The sequence below is a fragment of the Calypte anna genome, chromosome 20, assembly GCF_003957555.1.
Source record: "Calypte anna isolate BGI_N300 chromosome 20, bCalAnn1_v1.p, whole genome shotgun sequence".
In the NCBI taxonomy this organism is placed as follows: domain Eukaryota; kingdom Metazoa; phylum Chordata; class Aves; order Apodiformes; family Trochilidae; genus Calypte; species Calypte anna.
This window is the reverse complement of record NC_044265.1, coordinates 5429251-5447902: the sequence shown is the minus strand read 5'-3', so window position 1 is coordinate 5447902 and position 18652 is coordinate 5429251. Positions and strand designations below refer to the sequence as shown.

At 51.4% G+C, this 18652-nt stretch overlaps 3 protein-coding genes across 4 annotated transcripts in view; 2 read left to right on the top strand and 1 right to left on the bottom strand.

Annotated features, from left to right (window-relative positions):
* PABPC1L (poly(A) binding protein cytoplasmic 1 like) lies at window positions 1–9752 on the top strand. The gene is made up of 14 exons (XM_030463341.1): window positions 1–193; window positions 1020–1213; window positions 1674–1789; window positions 2509–2648; window positions 3482–3576; window positions 3840–3977; window positions 4477–4572; window positions 5007–5273; window positions 5762–5852; window positions 6133–6261; window positions 7619–7758; window positions 8080–8173; window positions 9052–9182; window positions 9672–9752. The coding sequence occupies exons 1-14, from the start codon at window positions 1–3 to the stop codon at window positions 9750–9752; spliced, it is 1905 nt and encodes a 634-aa protein (XP_030319201.1).
* Window positions 9753–12228: 2476 nt separating this feature from the next.
* Window positions 12229–16253, bottom strand: TOMM34 (translocase of outer mitochondrial membrane 34). The gene is made up of 7 exons (XM_030463411.1): window positions 16093–16253; window positions 15905–16004; window positions 15589–15741; window positions 14892–15052; window positions 14495–14639; window positions 13748–13874; window positions 12229–13280 (listed from the first exon to the last, which is right to left on the bottom strand). The coding sequence occupies exons 1-7, from the start codon at window positions 16205–16207 to the stop codon at window positions 13182–13184; spliced, it is 900 nt and encodes a 299-aa protein (XP_030319271.1). The 5' UTR covers window positions 16208–16253; the 3' UTR covers window positions 12229–13181.
* A 140-nt stretch (window positions 16254–16393) lies between these two features.
* STK4 (serine/threonine kinase 4) overlaps window positions 16394–18652 on the top strand; it is a 46177-nt gene continuing 43918 nt past the window's right edge. The window contains exon 1 of one of the 2 annotated variants that reach the window (XM_030463086.1): window positions 16394–16516. In XM_030463086.1, coding sequence (XP_030318946.1) covers window positions 16485–16516 — 32 coding nt within the window. In that variant the 5' untranslated portion in view covers window positions 16394–16484. The remainder of the gene's footprint in view (window positions 16517–18652) is intronic. The other variant, XM_030463085.1, reaches the window with a different exon arrangement.

The window sequence follows — 18652 nt, the reverse complement described above, 5'->3', positions numbered from 1 at the left end:
ATGAATGCCAGTGGCCCTGGCTATCCATTAGCCTCTCTCTATGTGGGAGACCTCCACCCAGACGTGACTGAAGCCATGCTCTATGAGAAGTTCTCACCCGCTGGGCCCATCATGTCCATCCGAGTCTGTCGGGATGTTGCCACGCGCCGATCCCTGGGCTATGCCTACATAAATTTCCAGCAGCCTGTGGATGGTAAGGCCCCCAAAATGCAGCCCTGAGGAACTGCCTTGCAACAGGGATTGGGAGGAGGGAGGTGGAGAGTGCAAGAAAAGGAAGGGCAAGTGGTGGAGAAGGGGGGAACAGTTGTTTTTAGGGGATGCATCAGCTGTTGGGGCTTGGGCAATATTCTTCTAAAATTGAGGCTTTGTTGTAACTGATTCTAAGCTGCTCTCTTCTTTTGTGGCTGAGGACGTGACCCACCCCACTCCTATCTCTGATTTGAGATGGAGAAGATGTGCCAGCTGGGCTTTAGGCTTGTATGGGAGGCTTAAAGCTCCATGAGCTGTTCGAGAAGGGCAACAAAACCCCTTTTGCCCTTCCCTGAGACAGCTGTCTGCCTTCTGGTTTGTGGCATGGATTGTGTGGCCTCTCTCCTGCCAGGCATCACAGCGATGCTGTGTTTCAAGGAGTGGTACCCAACAGGAGCCTCATGCTGGAGTGAGGCAGCAGTGGTGGGAAGGTGTTGGGTTAGTTACCCCGGAGTCTAAAATCATTACTGGATAAATGAGTTGAGTCTCTGCCAAACTAGAGCTTGCAGTGAAATGAATGATCATGTGGGAGTCAAACATGCTTTGGAGATGGAGGGGGGGAAAAAAAAAATAAAAAAAAGGAAGAAGTGTTGTGGGAATGAGAGCAGCCTCTGTTGCCCTGGGAGGCAGAGCTGCCTGTGTCATTTAGGTTAATGAACCCAAGTCCAACCATATCCCTGGTTCCTGTGCCCATCTCAGCTGCTGCAGGATGTGAAGGTGATCTGTCTCTATTACCCTCCTTTCTCCCCCTGGTTTCACTTCTTTGCCAGCTGAGCGGGCCCTGGACACTATGAACTTTGAAGTGATCAAAGGCCGTCCCATCCGCATCATGTGGTCCCAGAGGGACCCTGGGCTCAGGAAGTCAGGGGTTGGAAATGTCTTCATCAAGAACCTGGATGACTCCATTGATAACAAAGCCCTGTACGACACATTCTCTGCCTTCGGAAACATCCTTTCATGCAAGGTACACGTGCACGTGAGATCTGCAGGAAAGGGCTTTGCCACAGAGCTGCCCTGTGTTCTCAGCAGTGTGCTCCAGCCAGCAGACACTCGCTTTCTCTTTTGAGTTCCAACAAAATTTCCTCTAAATCCCCACCTGTTTGAAGCCAAAAGGTCCTGCTGTGTTTTCCCTGGGAATGAAGGTTTTTACCCATGCCACCCCTCTTCCCTGTCCCTGCACAGAGATGTTGTGTGATGTCCTGTCTGAGCTCAGTGCATCAGTGGAACTCGAGTCTCAGAAAGCCACGACCTTCTGGGCATGATATCAACCACTGAGCATCTGGCCCTGGGCTCACCCAGCTCCCTGACCTGCTGCCAGCATCCCAGCACTGCAGGGGGATGTCAGGGAGGGGAAATTTCCCTGAAAAATGAGGGTGGGTTTTCCTGCAGCTGTCTCTTTCCTCCTCCTTGTTCTGCATTTGCAGGTGGTTTGTGACGAAAATGGATCCCGTGGCTATGGTTTTGTTCACTTTGAGACTCACGAGGCATCGACTCGGGCCATCGAGACCATGAATGGGATGTTGCTCAACGACAGAAAAGTGTAAGTGTAGAGAGGAGAGTGCACACTCAGGAGCAAACCCATGCCCTGTTCAAGCTGCCACCTCCTGCTGCTCTGTTTCTCCCCCCCTCCCCATTCCCATGGGACACGGTGGCTCTGCTGCTCTCAGGGCAGTGAGTCACTCGTGGTCAGTGCTGGGGGAAGTGTGATAGTGGTTTGGAGCTGTTTCCTCACTGGGGAAGGAGTCCAACCCCAGGCTGGGTTTTATTGCTGAGGTAGGGTAATGAGTGCCCACAAAGCAGGGCTGGTTCTCCAGCTGTCTGCCAGCATCAGATAATCTGGGCAGGAAGAGGTTTTGTTGTTCTTCAGCTCTCTGCTCACATTGCATCACTTCATTCTCTACGTCCCTGTCTCCGTAGAGGCAGGCAGCTGCCCAGAGGGCTTGGGAGTATCCTGGAGGAAGAGAGCTGGCACTTGATGGCATCACTTGGGGTCTTTTGGGGTCTTCTGAAGTGACACCCCCAGCATGGGGCTGTACCAATCTCCTCACTTCAGTAGTGTCAGGCAGGGGAACACTCAGGTGGGACATGTGGAAGTTGCTGGATGTGATACACAGGATGGGTTTATGGGTGAGCAAAGCCCAGCCTGAGGTGCTGGGGTCTCCCCTGGCCTCCTCTGGCACAGCCAAGACAGACACACAGCCTGTGTCCCCTCTGCAGGGAGTACAGGGGGTTTCATGTCCCCTTCCTTGCTCCCTGCAGGTTCGTTGGCAACTTCAAATCCCGCAAAGAGCGCGAGGCAGAGTTCGGGGCTCGGGCGATGGAGTTCACCAATGTCTACATCAAAAACTTTGGGGATGACATGGATGATGACAGACTGAGGGAAATATTCTCCAAGTTTGGTGAGTATGGGTGTTGAAGCATAACATCCTCATGTCTGATACTTTGGAGTTGTAGTAGCTGCAATGAAGCCTGGAGTGTGTGTTTCAGTGAAATACTGAGCCCCTTTTCTTGATGGGGTCTGAGCTGCTGAAATATCACCTCACTAAAGGACCACAGCAGCTTAAATGGTCAGGACACTATGTGCTTTTCCCTGCTATGATGGAGAATAACTTGTATTAGGTGCTCTCCTGAAAAGAAAGTTTTACTTTCTTTGGTAACCAAAATGTGGTGGGTTTTTTTGTTTTGCTAGTATTTTAAGTTGTCTTGAACCAGGTTGCTGCCTGGTTATAGGAGCCCTGGGAATAAGAGATCCTCAGTCTGAATAGAAAGGAAAAAAAAAAAAGCTTTTTGGTTTAGTCCATTACTGGAGTTTGCCTCTTGTGATGGGACTTAGTGTTGTGCCAACCCACAGATCCTACCAGCCACGTCTACCCAGTTTCAGCTCTGGTAGTCTGTGAAGATCATTTGTATGAATCCCATACACTGTTTATGCATAAAGGAGTTGAGAACTTCTGGCCAAAGGGCCTCGTTGCTCTGGCTGGACAATCCAAAAAGCCAGAAGTGATAAGAGCAACATCCCAGGTAGGAGGGATCACCCTCATGAGCACACAAAGCCCATTCCTGCCCCACGGGGAGGCTCTGGCTGCCCATCCTCCCACTGACTCTTCTGTGTTGCCACTGCTGTCCCCTCTTCCCTGGACTGGCATCTCCTGGTGGCTCCCGGGAATGGTGCTGGTGGCACCCCCTTGGTGGGCACCCTTCTCCAGACAGATCCTTCCCTTCCTTCTTGCAGGAAAGACCCTAAGTGTCAAAGTGATGATGGACAGCACTGGCCGCTCGAAGGGCTTTGGGTTTGTCAACTTTGAGAAGCACGAAGAAGCCCAGAAGGCAAGAGGCTCCTCATTGCCCATCTGCTGTCTCAGCCCTGAACTTGTCACCTGCTGATGGTCCCACATCTCCTCTGGGAGGAAGGGGAACCTCATGGGCTCCATGCTTGCCTGGCTGCTGGCATTGGAGGGGCAGGGCCTGGCAAAGGGGAGCAGAACCCCTTCCCTGCTCACGGTGGGGCTGGGCTGGGGTTGTGGGGGGGGAAGAGCAGAGCTGTGGCTGTTGGCTTCCTGCATGCTCAGAGCCCTCCCCTGGGCTGGCAGGCAGTGGCTGACATGAACGGGAAGGAGATCAACGGGAGGATGGTGTACGTGGGCAGAGCCCAGAAACGGCTGGAGCGCCAGAGCGAGCTGAAGAGGAAGTTTGAGCAGATGAAACAAGAGCGAGTGAGCAGGTACCAGGTAAGGAGAGCTCCATCCTGCAGCTCTGCACCTGGGGACTTGTCCTGGGGATCCAGGGACAGCTCAGCCTGGGCACAGCGCAGGGCTCCCCAGAGCAGGTTGGTGTTCTGCAGTCCCTTCTGTAATTAAAAAAAGACCCGCTCAGGGTCCAGTCACTGCCTGTAATGTCCTGGGAAGACACATTAGGAAAGAGCAGAGAGGTCTAACCCCAGGATGATGCTAGCAAGTGAACAAATGGATTTGCTCTTTTTGTGGCTCCTTGAGGTCTTAGAACAGCTTCATAGTGAAACTTTGGGCACCCTGGGGTGTCTCACCTGTGAGGGGAGCATACATGTGGTCCTGGCTCCACATCACCAGTGCTGTGGCAGCTCTGGAGAGGAGATGTTTGTGGGGTCTCCCATCTTCCAGCTGAGCTGCAAGTGAACCACACATCTAGCTGGAAACACTGCTACCAACCCTGGGAGCCCAGAGGCCAAGCTGCTTTTCTGCCTCTCTGCAGGGGGTCAACCTGTATGTGAAGAACCTGGATGATGGGATAGATGATGAGAGGCTGAGGAAGGAGTTCTCTCCCTACGGCACCATCACCAGTGCCAAGGTGAGGGACTGGGGACTCTCGGGGCCAGCGTGCAGGGATGGTGTGTGCAGCCCTTGGATATGGATTGGGATTGTCACTTATCAATGCTGGTGGCTTGTGTCCTACTCATCCCCAGCCCTTGATGACCCCTATAGCATTAAGCACCAGACCATTGATGGCCTGTGGGTCCTGGGGGGCTGGGACACAGACACCTGGGAGGTCCCAGGCTACAGATCTGGGGATGGCCCTGATTTTGCATCTTCATTTCCCAAACCTATTGGTTTTGCCCAAGCAAACCATCCCCTTCCCTGGAGAAACCTCCCTGGAGCTCCATGGGTGCAGCCCCATCTGTCCCACCCTGGGGGTCCCACATGCCCCTGACACACACCATGCCATGCTTTGTGGGTGCTGCAGTGATCTGTGGACTTAGCTGTCTTGTTCTAATCTAATTTTAGGTGATGACAGAGGGTGGCCACAGCAAAGGGTTTGGGTTTGTATGTTTTTCCTCCCCAGAAGAGGCTACCAAGGCCGTAACAGAAATGAACGGGCGGATTGTCAGCACTAAGCCCCTCTACGTTGCTCTTGCTCAAAGGAAAGAGGAGAGGAAAGCAATCCTCACCAACCAGTACATGCAGAGATTAGCCACCATGAGGGCTCTGCCCGGCCCTATCCTGGGCTCCTTCCAGCCCCATCCGGGCTACTTCCTACCCCCTATCCCTCAGGTGAGTCCCTGTTCCCAAGTGGGACCCGAGTTTGCCCTGGGCTGGATAAAGGGGGGCAGCAGTCAGGCTGAGGAGCATCTCTGGGTTTGTGCAGCCACTGGCCTAGGATGGGTGGGGTCAGTGCTGGGCTCCTGTGTACTGCAGGGCTCATCAAAATCCTGGTGAGGTGCAGGTGGTCCAGGCAGTGGGATGGGGAATTTCATAGCCCCTGGCTCCTCCTCAGAGGAGGGAACCAAGGATGGAGTTTGGTGTGAGCATGGAAAACTAGTCCCCTAATGAAAGAAGGGGTGGGAGAAAGGGGAGATGAGTGGAGCTGCTGGAGGACATGCAGACAAAGTTGAGAGGTTGATCTTAAAAGTGGTCTGGCATGCTGCAGACTGTGGCTTTGCCACACTTGTCTGTGTGTGGCAGCCACTAAGATGCTCACGGTTAGATCTGGCTCAGCTCAGCTCCCAAGTCACCTCAGATAACATCTTCTCCTTTCCTAGCCACAAACCAGAGCTGCTTTCTACAGCCCCACCCCCGTTGTCCCCGTCCGTCCTGCCACTCGCTGGAGCACACAGCCCTCCCGGCCCCCCCGTGAGTTGTTCTGCCCCTCCTGTGGATCAGGTGGGGTCCGGGGGTCTCTAAAAGCAGCACAAAGCCTGTGGCCATGGGGAGCTGTTGCCTGGAGAAGAGCTGTAGGGGTTTGGTGCAGGGCACGTGGTGATGGGCACCAGGGGATGAGATATCGGGGTTGACCCCAGAGGTGAGGTGCTCCCAAGCTTTTCTTAGCTGTGGTCACTTTACCCCCTCCCTCGTGTCTCCTTCCATGTTTTTGCTACGAAGGAGTGTTATTAATCCTGCTCCATCTCTGCAGCAGCTTATCCTGGAGCCACCCCCATCCTGAGGACTGCAGCACCGCCCCGGCGCCTGCTCTCCAACATCAGCACCATGAGACAAGCATCCACCCAAGTGCCCCGTGTTCAACCCCAGGCCCAGAGAGTGGGTGAGTGTGAGAAGGACCTGTCTTGGGCATCACCATAGTGACCATGTGAGGGCAAGGGTGCTTGCTGCAAGCTTGGATCTGCTTCCAAAGGTGGATGGGTTTGTGGGCTCATTGAGGAGTCCAAGTAGTGCCCTTGGATGCAATGGGACCAAGAGTAGTGTCTGTAGTAAATAAGTGTGTAACCACTGGGGAAGGTTGTGGCCTTTAAGGTTATGGGGGTGGTCTCTGCAGGTTGGTCTTGTTGACCACTGGTCTTTGAATATATGGATTAAAGATGATGCAGCCACAGTGCTAGGTTTAGTGCTCAGCCTGAGGTGGAGGTTGGGAAAGGACCTCTTGGGCAGAAGCAGAGGTTTCCACCAGCTCTAGCAGAGCCACTGCTAAGGCCAAGCCTCCAGTAGAACACTCACTAAATCACTCACTCATTCTAACCCCTGTTAGAGGTCTTTGAGGCTACAGCCCAAGAACCAGACCCTGCTGGCATCCCCAGTGCCTTGCTGTGCTGGAGCTGTCCCTGTGTCCTGGGCTGTCCCCTCTGCCTCGCCAGTTCTTGTAGCTCTGTTCCTGCAGGGATGGTGACCAAGCTGCTCCCCTGTACGTGGTGCCCAGGGCAGTCCTCAGCCTAAGAGTTCTTCCACCCTGCATCTGTCCCTTCCCCTGTCTTGTGTGTGAGTGAGGAGAAGGATGCTCACTGGGGCTCACAGCATAGCCCCCCCTGAAGGTTCTTCATGGGCAGAGTTTGAGGAGAGGCAGAAGTAGCCCAGGGTGGAAGCTGCCCATGTGCTGAGTGGGTGAAGGTCTGAGGCTCTCCCAAAACATGGACTGTCTGGTGGGGCAGCATCTAACTACAGCCCTCCTGGCTTCCTGTGATTAGTCCAAGGTGGTCTTTGGCACCAAGTGCCTCATTGTTGGAGTGAGGAGGGGGACCAGGAGGGCTGTCGTCAGCTCAACTCTGGTTTATCCTGTTCCCTCATTCCCCTGCCCTTGCTTCCCTGCAGGAGGGGAGCCAGAGGCAGCTGGGGGTACTTGCTCTTGCAGTCCATGCTCCTTGGTGCTCTGCCTGTCCTCCAGTTACTGATGCAGATGGGTGTTTCTGGAGCAGAGACAATGAGGTGTAGGTGCCTTTGCCAGGTCCCCTCCCCTCTGCACCAAACCAGACAATCCCAGCCCAGCGGATGGCAGTGCCCCCCTGTACCAGGGGAGCTGCCTGTGACCTGGGGGGGGCTGCTTTGAGCCCAGGGAGGGACTTTTCAGTCCCTCTGGTTGAGCATGGCACCCTTCTGGCTTCAGCCTCCTCAGTGCAGCAGGCAGGAGTTCAGCAGGCTCCTTCTCACAGCTGTCCCCATCCCCATTGCAGCCAACATCGGGACGCAGACAGTCAGTGCCCGGGTGCCCTCCTCACCCACCCTGCCACGGGGTACCCCGCAGTACAAATACTCCTCAGCTGTCAGGAACGTCCACCCCATGGGCCACCTGCCATCCGTGGTGACCCCACAGGTAACAGCTCTGTGGGCTTCTGGCTTCAGCGTGGCCACCACCCAGTCCTGGGTTCACGTGGCTAACCGGTGGCTCTGTTTATGGCTGGTGCTAAGGAGCATTTCCTGGGGGCTGCTATGGATCCAGGAGCCATGCAGCTGTGATGTCTGGCACTGGGTTCCCTGGGAGCTGGTGTTTGGATACAAGCAGGCAATGCTGGAGTGGGCAGCAGCACCTCAGAAGGTTGAAATTCTCCATGGGGTTTGGGGGCCAGCACTGTTCCTGCAAGCCTGGGAGCTCCTGCATCGCTTCCAGAATTTCTGATTTATTTTTTTCCTCCAGGTGGGAGAACCTGCTGTGCATGTGGAGGGGCAGGAGCCACTGACAGCTTCCATGCTTGCAGCAGCCCCTCCACACGAGCAGAAGCAAATGATAGGTGGGTGTTGTGTGGGGCTGTGCATGCCTGCAGACTTGCATGCACCAGGGGAAACATAGCTGCTGGGGAAAGCCTTTGTGGGGATGCTCTGTGTCACGTTTTGGACAGGTGGTCTATCAGCCAACCCCACCCGAGAGGGGGGAATCAGGAAAAGGAAGAGCAGCCCATGGTTGAAATGAAAGCAGATTCGGTATAATAACAATAATGGACTAAGATTAATTCCAGTGCTAATGTACAATACAAAGATCTACTCGGCTCCAGATCGCAGCCATGAGCTGTGTGCTCCCAGCAGTGGGGACTGAATGCCCAACACAGCCAGAATGTGACAGTCATGGCCAGAAGGGGAGCAGGGCTCAGGCAGGACCCTCTGGGGAAGGCAGCTATGGTAGAATTAAAGAACACCCCCCCAAACTTCCCTATATATAGTGAGGGTGATGTTTATGGTATGGACTACTTGCACCCTGGCAAAACTCTGATGAGAAATCTGGCAGTGAAATAATCTGTGCTGGAGGATGGGATTAAAGGACAGGGGGAATTAGCATTGTCCCTGGTCAGACAGAGGTGGCTTTCCTCCTCCACCTCAGTTGCCTTGTGCAGCTTTCCTTTCTGGTAAATGTGTCCAAGAGGTAGGGTTGACTCTCCCAGCTACACTGGGTGTTGCTGTGGGACTGGGAGCATTTTGCCTATAGACACTGTTGCTGTGACATGCTGGAGTAGGTTTGCTTGTGAGCAGTGATTTTTTTTTTCTTTTACACCCCCACCTTTGTGTCTTCTTTCAGTTGAAAGAGCAGAGCTGGGAGGGCAGGAGGGTTTCCACTGGCTTGGAAAATGGTGAAGGTCTTGCACAGTGCTCATGTCCTCTCTGGTGTTCGGGGCAGGTGAGCGCCTCTACCCTCTGATCCATGCAATGCATCCCTCCCTGGCTGGCAAGATCACTGGGATGCTGCTGGAGATAGACAACTCGGAGCTGCTGCTTCTCCTGGAGTCCCCAGACTCCCTACGCTCCAAGGTAGGAAACACTTGGTGCCCAAAGAACTCACATCCCAAAGGGCTGCCTACCTGCTGCTGCAGAGGAGGTGATCATGGCCCTGGGTTGATAACACTGTGCCCCAACACCTGCCTGCCTTCAGCAAAAGAAGTTCCAAACAGCTCACAGGGTGGGTGTTGCTCCCTGAAAGGAGATGGGGAAATGTTCTTTCCTGAGAACAGACATCAGATAAATGCTGCTTCTTGGCAGCACTTCTTCCATTTCCTCCTTAATCCTGTTAAATACTTAGCTTTGGATCACTGTCCTGGTAGAAACAGAAGATTTAGATTATGATTGTATTACTATTTATTTTTTATTACTACTAGTACTTTACCTCTTGGTAAAGTGGATGATGGTCACCAGGGGATGAGATATTGGGGTAGATCAGGACAGGATTATTGCCTTTCTTGTGTAGTTTGCTTCTGTGCTGGAGAAACTCAACTTCTCCCTCCTTGTGCTCTTTGTCCTAAGATGGAGGAAGCAGTGGCTGTTCTCCAAGCACACCAGGCCACTGAGACCTCACACAAGAGCAGCTCCACAGTGTTCCTGTAGTGACTCGGGGTAGGTGCTGGGACCTGTTGGAATATGTGTGGTGTGTTCAGTGTTTGCAACTCTGAAACTGAGGATTGGGTATCTTGTCCAGATCAAGTAAGGCTTGATGAGCCACGTAAGACTCTTTGACTGTAATATTCTACTTCTTAAAAGGCATCCTCTGTTTCCCTGATGTAACTGTACTGCAGGACATGGTTCTGTGTGGGTTTTATGTTGATGAGGGCAACAGCTGTGCAACCAGAAAGGAAGATATAGACCTTGCTTTTCTGTAGGTCTAGTGGGGACTAGCACAATCTTTCCTGGGATTTCTCAGGGGTTTTTGCTGAGCCTTGTCAGTAGATACCTATAAATTGTGGGTGGTAGATCAGGAGAGGTGGTCCTGCTGCTGAGGCTGAGACAGATCCATTAACAAAAAGTTCAGACTCTCATATACCCCCTTGAAGATAGTATTTTCTTGGCTTGTGGTCTCAAAGTGTGTGTTAATCCAAGTTCAGATGAATTTCATCTTGTCTGGATGAAATTCTTCCTCTAGCAGTCAAAAAATTGTGTGTGGGTTCTTTGTTTCTTGTAGACTTCAGTCCTGAGAGTGAGCCCTGGGAACATTTTGTTTGAAGAACAAAAACAGCAACCCCACCATGCTTTTGGAATCGTGATTTACACAGGGATCCTGGCTTGCTTTCAATGCCCCATCCTAATTTTTGTGTGTATTGTAAACCTCACAGAATTGCTTTCTCCTGCACTTGAAAAAATTCCCATATTAATTCTGTTTTTTCCACTGAAAGCATCTTGTTAAAATGTAGTGTGGAACCCAGCCTGGTCCAGGTGCTCAGGAAATGACAACTGCTGATGAATCATCAGTTTTAGTGAATTTATTGGGCTCTGTAGTTTTATTTGTTCCTGTAGATGACACTAATAAAGAACTGATGCTTCCACCCTCAAAGCGTGGGTTAGTTCCCTTGGCAGAAAGACAGCAAATACTTTCTCTTTGTTTCATGCAGGGATGAACTTAGGTCAGGCTGCTCGAGTTGGTATTTGGTGGTGGGGCAGCGGACACGAAGGGACATGTAGGACTAAATGGACAAAATACATTCACAGCCCATCACATCCCACTGAGATGCTTCCTGCTTGCAGGAGTAACTGGGAGACCCACTCTTACTGTGTTCTGCTCTCTGGCCTCTTGCAGAGTATGTCACTGTCACCATCCTGGCCTTAATGCTCTGCTATTCCTATTTAGGAAAGGAGTTTCAGTTCCTAGAGGCTTCTTGGTACTTTAAACTGATGATGGATTGACCTTATTTGACTGCTTCTTTGAGCTGACAGGAGCTCACTCCTCCATCAGCACCACCTTCCTTCTGTCCAACTTGTGCTGCTGTTGCTATCTCAATTTTCCTTCTGTGCTGTATCATACTCTCACTTCAGATTGCTGCTGAGTCACTCCTCCTACTTCTTGTTTCCTTTCCAGCATTTTAATAGACTCACACACTTGTTCCTGCATGGTGTCTGTTCTGCTCAGCTGGGACTCTTCCCTGGGGCTTTGCATCATTCTTTTCTCTTTCTTTTTCTTTGTTTTTTATTCTTTATTTTTTCTTCTTGCTTCCTTGAACATCTTCCTTGTAGTGATGCTTCAAGCTTCAACTTGAACTCTGCACTATTTAGGTATCTCCTCAGTCAGAAGGAGAATTTAAAGGACTTGAATCCACCTAACAACTTAATGAAGATTCTGCATATTATTCTCTGTATTATTTTCTGTAGGTATCTGCCACTTCAGGTAACAGCAGGGCTCTCTAGAGGGCAGCTCTTAACTAAGTCAAGCCACTCTTCCTCCTGTATTTGGTGACCTTCCTCTGCTTATCTGTACTGCTTCCCCACCCTGAAATCCATCACTCTTGTCAAGAGCTTGGGCAAGTGCTTGTTGCAGGATCAATGGAGCTGTGGTTTGTAGAAGGGGGAGTGAATAGAGCAATTTGTGCCCCTCAGGGAGGAGTTCTTTCAAGCCTTGACACATTTCAGCTGACGGAGTACAGCCCTGGGACCTACAGAAATGTACTTAGTGTCAGGCTATGATAACAAATCTTTGTCTTTAAATGGCATTAGAGGAACTGCCTTCTGAATGCAGTTCAGTGGGGTACCTGCCTGAAACACTGACTGCTGGCAGGAGCAGGGTGGGAAACAAAGCTATGTGAACCCTGACTATAACTGGGCTAGCTTCTGTCTCCTGGTCTGTACTGTAAGTTGGCTCAGGTCTAATGTTGTCTCCAGCATCCTGACTCCCTGGTTAGAGCACTCTGCCCATGCAGTGTGCAAAGCTGAGCAATGGTTACAGACCCTCATCTGTTGTCATTATCTTACCCCTGGCTTCCAAAGTGAGGCAGCACTTCATGTCCTCTGACAAAAAAGGGGGATAGTATGAAGTGAAGAGGTTTAAGTGTTCCAGTTCCCCTATACCATCTATCACAGGAATAACACAACTCTTAAATGAAAATAAACATGGCTTTAATGAGAACTGGTTTTGATGGTTCACAGAGTAACTCCACCTGTCTTTTTACCTACCATTACAAGTCAGTGCCATCAATACCAGATAAAGACATCAAAAAGTATAAACATGCATCAAAATAGTAAGCCAAACTTCAGCTGGGATATTACTGCATATCTTCCTCCCTGTAACACCCTGTAGCAACTGCTCCAAAAGGCACAGAGGAGCTAAAGTGGTTTTTAAAAAACAACACAAAAAACAACTGTAAAATTCCCAAGCACCCAGAATCTCAAAGAAGTGCACAGTGTGACAAGGCAGGCTTAACTTGCTGCTGTTTTCTTAAAAGTGCAGAATAATTCAAAACAAAAGAAAGCTGCTACTGCAAACATCTGCCCAGCTACACTAAGCAGCAGAAACTCAGCTGAGGGCCAGCATGCATCAAGTGGGAGAGGTAACAAGCTTGGCCCTGTGCAAGTAACTGTGCCTTGTTACAAGAATGGTATGTGGTGCCAGGGCAACTGCAGCAGGTCCTGCAGCAACCTTATTTAAGTAATAGCAGCACAAATGCAGCAAAACTGTCACCTGAATAATGACCCAAAAAACCCCAAACCCTGCAGCTCTTCAGAAAGAAGAAAAGCCACTTTACATGCATCTTAGCCAACTCGGTAAGAATCCCTGAGGCCAACAATTACAGGCAAGTTGGCTTCAACCAGGGAAGTCAGCCCCTCAGGGAGGGGTACAGAAACCTTATTATCTGGCTCTAAGATAATTCAAAGTTTGATACAGATTGTGTGTCTTAACATTCACTATGCTGGCACAGAACCTGTTACATCTCAGTAGCAGTGGAAGATAGATTTCAATGCTGATCCTGTATTAAGATTGGTCCCTGTAACATCAGAAGGGAAAAAGCTTTTTTCTGCAGTGGAAACCAAAGCTTTCCTTGTTGCTTAGTTACCCTAGGCTCTGTTCAGTTCTTGCAGTAATCTCAGTGCAGCTGTGTTCTTTGGTTCAGTTTTTAACAAGCTCTTGATATCGGCAATGCTTGATTTGTAATCCTAGAAGGAGAATATTTTTTAAGCATTAGTGCAATATAAATGCAGTCTAAGGCTGCAGAACTACTACCCAGCAACAAAGCCACAGGCAGCACAACTAAACCTGTGATTCCCTCTCTAAAATTGCTTAGGGATTAGCATTGATATAGCTGAGAGGATAATTTCATCACTTAAGTGGGTTCTGAGTCCAACACCAATGCAATGTGTCATTCACTATTGCCTACAGATTTCTCTCACTAGCTACAGAAAGATAAGGCTTAACATGCAGCCCTAGAAACAAGACCTGATGCTGAGAAACTTGTGATATGCAAACAGTGATGTGAAGGAAAATCTCCCCTTTCTCCACACAGGTCCCAGCTCTCAGGTGGCAGTGCTGTCAAGCACAAGTTCAAAAAGCCATCTCTGGCCCTGATCATGCATGAACAGGCTTCTGGTCCTAGCCTAAAACAGTCTGAAACCTCCTGACTTACCTTCATTTCTTTAAGTGCTTGAGCACGTCTGTAGAGTGCCTTAACATTTTTGGGATCCAACCTCAGAGCTTCTGTGCAGTCCTGTACTGCTTCCTTGTACTGCTTCAGAGCCAGGTAACAGAGTGCTCTGCAATACAGTCCCCTGGTTAGAGACATTCAGCTAAAAGCAGAATCTTCTGCTGCAATATACACAGCAGATCTCAGCCAACCCCAGTGCAGCACAAAACTGGACTCAGAAACCAGGCTGTATCCTTGTACATTGTCACCTGACTTCTTGAGCTCAAGTTTGCTTCAGTTAAAAGGAGGAGAAAAAAAGAAATTTTTTCAGTCTTGAAAAACCCCACCACCTCTAAAGCTAAGAACCTGCACTTCAAGGATGCAGGTTCCTGCCTATACCAGTCCAGAATATGCTCTGCTTGCTGCAATTGCCTTAGAGGTACTTTGAATATTTAAGTATAGCAGTCTGCAATTTGTTGCTCAAGCACCAACAGACACTACTCAAAATACCACTGTCCTGGCAGCATTAAAAGGGAGAAACCCCTTTGCTGAGTGTCTCCAGGGGTTTCTGCAGTGCCTGATTAAATAATGTTACACAAGCTACAAGGAAGTTTACACTTGGGGTGAACATGTGTGGGTGTTTTTTTTGATTCATTTGTTTGGGAGCAAACACCAGACTGGTCTGTCAGAAGTACCATGGTGGTTTTTATAAAGGAATGAGAAGTACTTGGGTAAAGAGCTGAGTAGTACCTGTTGGTGTACGTTGCACATTCCTGGTAGAGCTTTAAACTCTCACTGTACTTCTCAGCTGCTTTTTTATGGTTTCCCTTCTTTACAAGTTCATTTCCTTCTTCTTTCAGAGTTCGAGCTCTCTCAGTTCCAGCAGCAGTCTGGTCTGGAATCAGCATGAAAGAATACAGAATGCTATAAAACTGACAAGAACAGAAAGCAAATATCCCCACAGCAGAAGTGAGACACACAGACATAAAGAACCCAGAATCAACCAAAGAGGCTGTGGCAGAACCAGGTCTGGGTTTCTCCAGCCTCAGCCCCAACTGCAGACGTGCCAAGCAGGTGTGGCAGCTGCCTTGTTCACCACCCTTCTGAGCCCCAGGGCTCTGTGCCCTGCCCGAGGACATGGTCTCACCTGGTTTTCCCCCTGGTGCAGCTGCAGGAGGAGTGTCAGCCCCAGGGGTTCCTGCAGAAGGAACACTCCACCTTGTCTGGGCAGAAACAGGGACTGTGGGGATTGGTGGAAGCTTCTGGCGCCAGTTGACACCATCTTTTTCCAGCAGGGCTTTAGTCATCCTGGAAAAGAGGGCTGTGTCAAGGACAGCATCTCTCCACTAACAATTTTACATGCATCTAAATTAAGTTCCCTCTACTGACAGGACATTCTTCATGTCAGAAAGGCTAAAAATATCATAGGATAAAGGATGGGACTGTCACTGCTCAGGCAGGCAAGAGATGTGCATGTCACTCCCCAGTCTGCCAGCTCCAGCAAGAGAAAACCTCTACAGCAGCCTGTAAAACCAGGCAGTATGGGAAGCCTTAAATGATAGGGCACTGGAACTTGCAGTTTATTATTTCCTTGAAGCCAGGCACTGAGCAAAGCAGAAAGTCTCAGGAAATTCATCCTGAAAGGACCTGAGGGCAGCAGAAGGCACAGGGCTCATGGCCAGCCCTTGTACAAACCATCAGAGGCCACGCTGGTTCATCTGTGTTCTTGGGACCCAACTTAATGGGTGCAGAGAGCAGGCAAGGCTCTTGGAGGCAGCACACCGAGCTGCTGCAGGTCCCAGCCCTTCGGCCCGGCCCTCAGCCCTCCCGGTACCGCTCCGAACCTGTTGACGCCGTCGTGTGCCGCCTGGATGGAGCAGTCCACCTGCAGCGCCGTCTTGTAGTCCACATACGCCAGCTGGTACCGCTCCAGGGCCTCGTAGGCCGCGGCCCGCCTCAGCAGGGGCTTGATCCCAAAAGGGACCAGGTTGAGTGCGCTGCGGCAGAAAGGGGAGAGAAACAGAACCGCCCCGGGAGGCCGTGAGCCCGGACCGGCCTCGGGAAGGGCCGCGGAGCCCCGCCACGGCCCGGGGCTCACCTCCCGCCCGGACCCAAGGGTGAGGGACCAGGCGAGCCCTCGGACCCCGCCACCCCGCTCACCCGGTGCAGTCGGCGACGCAGAGGCTGCAGGCTCCATCCTTGAGGTGGCAGGCGGCGCGGTTGGCGAGCAGCGCGCTGCGCTCCGGGGCGGAGGCGTCCCCTGCGCCGGGACACACGCGGGACAGACCGTCAGCCGGGCTCCATCCCCCAGATTCCCGATCCCCGCTCCCGCCCGGGACGCGCCGTACCTGCGGCCTCCAGCAGCTCCAAGGCGCGGGTGTAGAGCGCGGCTGCCGGTCCGTACTGCCCGCGCCGGAACTCCTCATTGCCCGCCCGGCGCAGGGAACCGGGCGAAGCCGCCATCGCCGCAGCCTGCGGGCCGGGCCGGTCAGACCACGCCCCCCGGAGAGGGGTGGGCGGGGCTTAGACAAGACCACGCCCTTCTCGACGGCGCGTCTGCAATAGGCCACGCCCCAATAGGCGTGTAAAAAAAAAAAAAAAAAAGACCACGCCCCCTCGCTCGCCGGGCGGGCTCTCCCGCTGACTTCCGGCGGCGGGCGGAAGCGGCCGCTGTCATGGAGCAGTGAGGGGCAGCGGAGCCGCCCGCACCCCCGCCCGAGGCACCGCTGCTCCCCGCGCCATGGAGACGGTGCAGCTGCGGAACCCGCGCCGGTGAGTAGGGCCGCGTGTCCCCGCGGGCGGTGCCTGTTTGGGGGGGTTTGTGTTGTGTTTTGCTTTTTTTTTCCTGTCAGCGGCGCGTCCCGGGCCTGAGGAGCGCCGGCGGGAGCGGAGCAGCCGTGAGTGCTGAGCAGCCCCTGCTCCTCTCCGGGGCTCTGCCGGTGCTTCCAACGGGAAAGCGGTGCTTGGGGGAGCTCCGGTGCCCTTGGTTTTAGTTGGTTCTCACCGGGAAGCACCTGGCCGGTGGGTCCGTGCTGTGACAGCACCGAGCTCACGGGGGGGGGAAAGGGCTTAAAACGGAGCGAGCGGGGCCTGCGGAAACGCAGCGGGTAACGCGGCTGCACCGAGGGGCGCGCTGGGCTCTGCCGGGTTGGTGACAGCCCCGTTGACGGCTTCTTCCCTCCCGCCTTGGGTGAGTTTTGGGTGGGTTTATCAACCTTCCGGTGCCGTGCACAGACCGGGAAGGGTTTCACGGCGAGGTCGGAGCGAAGCCGTGAGCTGTGTCCCGTCTGTCAAACGCTATCGGGGGATGGCAGCTGGGCCCCGGGGAAGGCTCTGGGCAGGAACAAAGGAAGCTGCCGGCTCTGGTCTTGGATGCCGGAGTCTTTTTATTTTAAACGGAACAGTGATGCATCTTCTGTTAGGAGGAAAAAGCCCAACCAACCAGAAAAAAGCAACAACAAAAAAGTCTGGTTTTATTCTGTAATTGCTCGTGCCGGTGTTTAACTAAAAGGTGGTTCAGATTAGAGCTGAATTAACAACTGAGGTGAGGTTGGTTTCGTGTTCTGTTGTGTCCGTGTTGCATAAACACGCAGCAAAAGGGCAGAGCGGGGTCTTTGGCAGCAGCGAGCACTGCAAAGGAATTTGTGCTGCTCCTGACGGTGGCAGGAAGAAGTCAGCTTGATGCAGGCACAGGACTTGTCTGCTTATTGTACTTGAGTATATGGAAAGCTGGGGTTTGTGCTTTTTTTTGTGGGGGGGGTTGTGTTTTGTTTTGTTTAATTTAGCCCTCAACTTCAGCGAGAAGGATCTGCCTCTTGCATCACCACTTTTTGGGCTCCTTGGGAATGGCAGCTTGTGTGGTCACTGATATGTTTTGGTGGCTTTTTTTCCCTTTTCTCCTCTTCCCTTGCCTTCCTCCCTCCCCATTTTCACAAGGACAAGTAACATTCTGCTGGTTAATGCTTATCTTTGCAGGGAAGCTGCTGACTGCTTTCAGTATTTCACCACTTCCTGAGTCTGCTTCTTTATAATGCTTCCTTTGCTTCAGGAAGCCATTGTATGTACTCCATGCATGAGCTGCTCCTCCTGTGTGGCTTCTGTACATAATCATAATAGCCAGGGGTCAACGAGTGGTTTCTCACTGTGTTTCTGAAGAATTTCTGGGGGCAAAAATTACATATTTAGTATAATAAATAGCATGCTTGTGGCTGGAGTTGTGCCTGTAACAGCAGCACTAGGAGCTTTCAGTGGTAATTTGCAGTTTCAGGTGACCATGCACCTTTTGTTTTAAACACTGCTCACTCAGACCAGTAAGTTCTGAAAACTCTGAGACTAATATGTTTCTGTGTTTCAAAAACTGGTATGAGCTGGTTTGCAGAGTTCAGAGCTTTTTTTCTTTGTTTTGTGTGGTTTGTTTTTTGTTGTTGTTGTTTTTGCTTCAGATTATTTTTCGTTAGTTCATGTGAAAATGGAAGAGCCCTTGTTTATGGGCTACTCAGTGCTGTTTTCTCAACACTAAAATACTTTGTTTTCAGAATTTTTTTGTATGGAGTCCTTAGCTGTTTCAGGAGGTTTCTTGAACTGCTCTCTGGTGTGGTACAGGAGGACTGAAATAAATGGAGTTCATCCTGTTGAAATATTGTACACATAATCCCCCTGAAAGTTGTACTGGGGGTGGGGGGGAGGAAGCAAAGAACACAGCACAGTTTTTTTTTTCCTGAGAAATTATTCCAGGTGGCTCTTAGTAGCAAGACAATTAAGAGGGATAGACAAGCTCTGAAAAGAGTTGGATACCAGTTTCCTTTTTTTTTTTTTTTTTTTTTTTTTCCCCTGTTAGAATTTTCCTAGTGTTCCTAGGCCATCAGAGCCAACATCTGAACTTTTGGTGTTAAAAATCAGATCACTGTT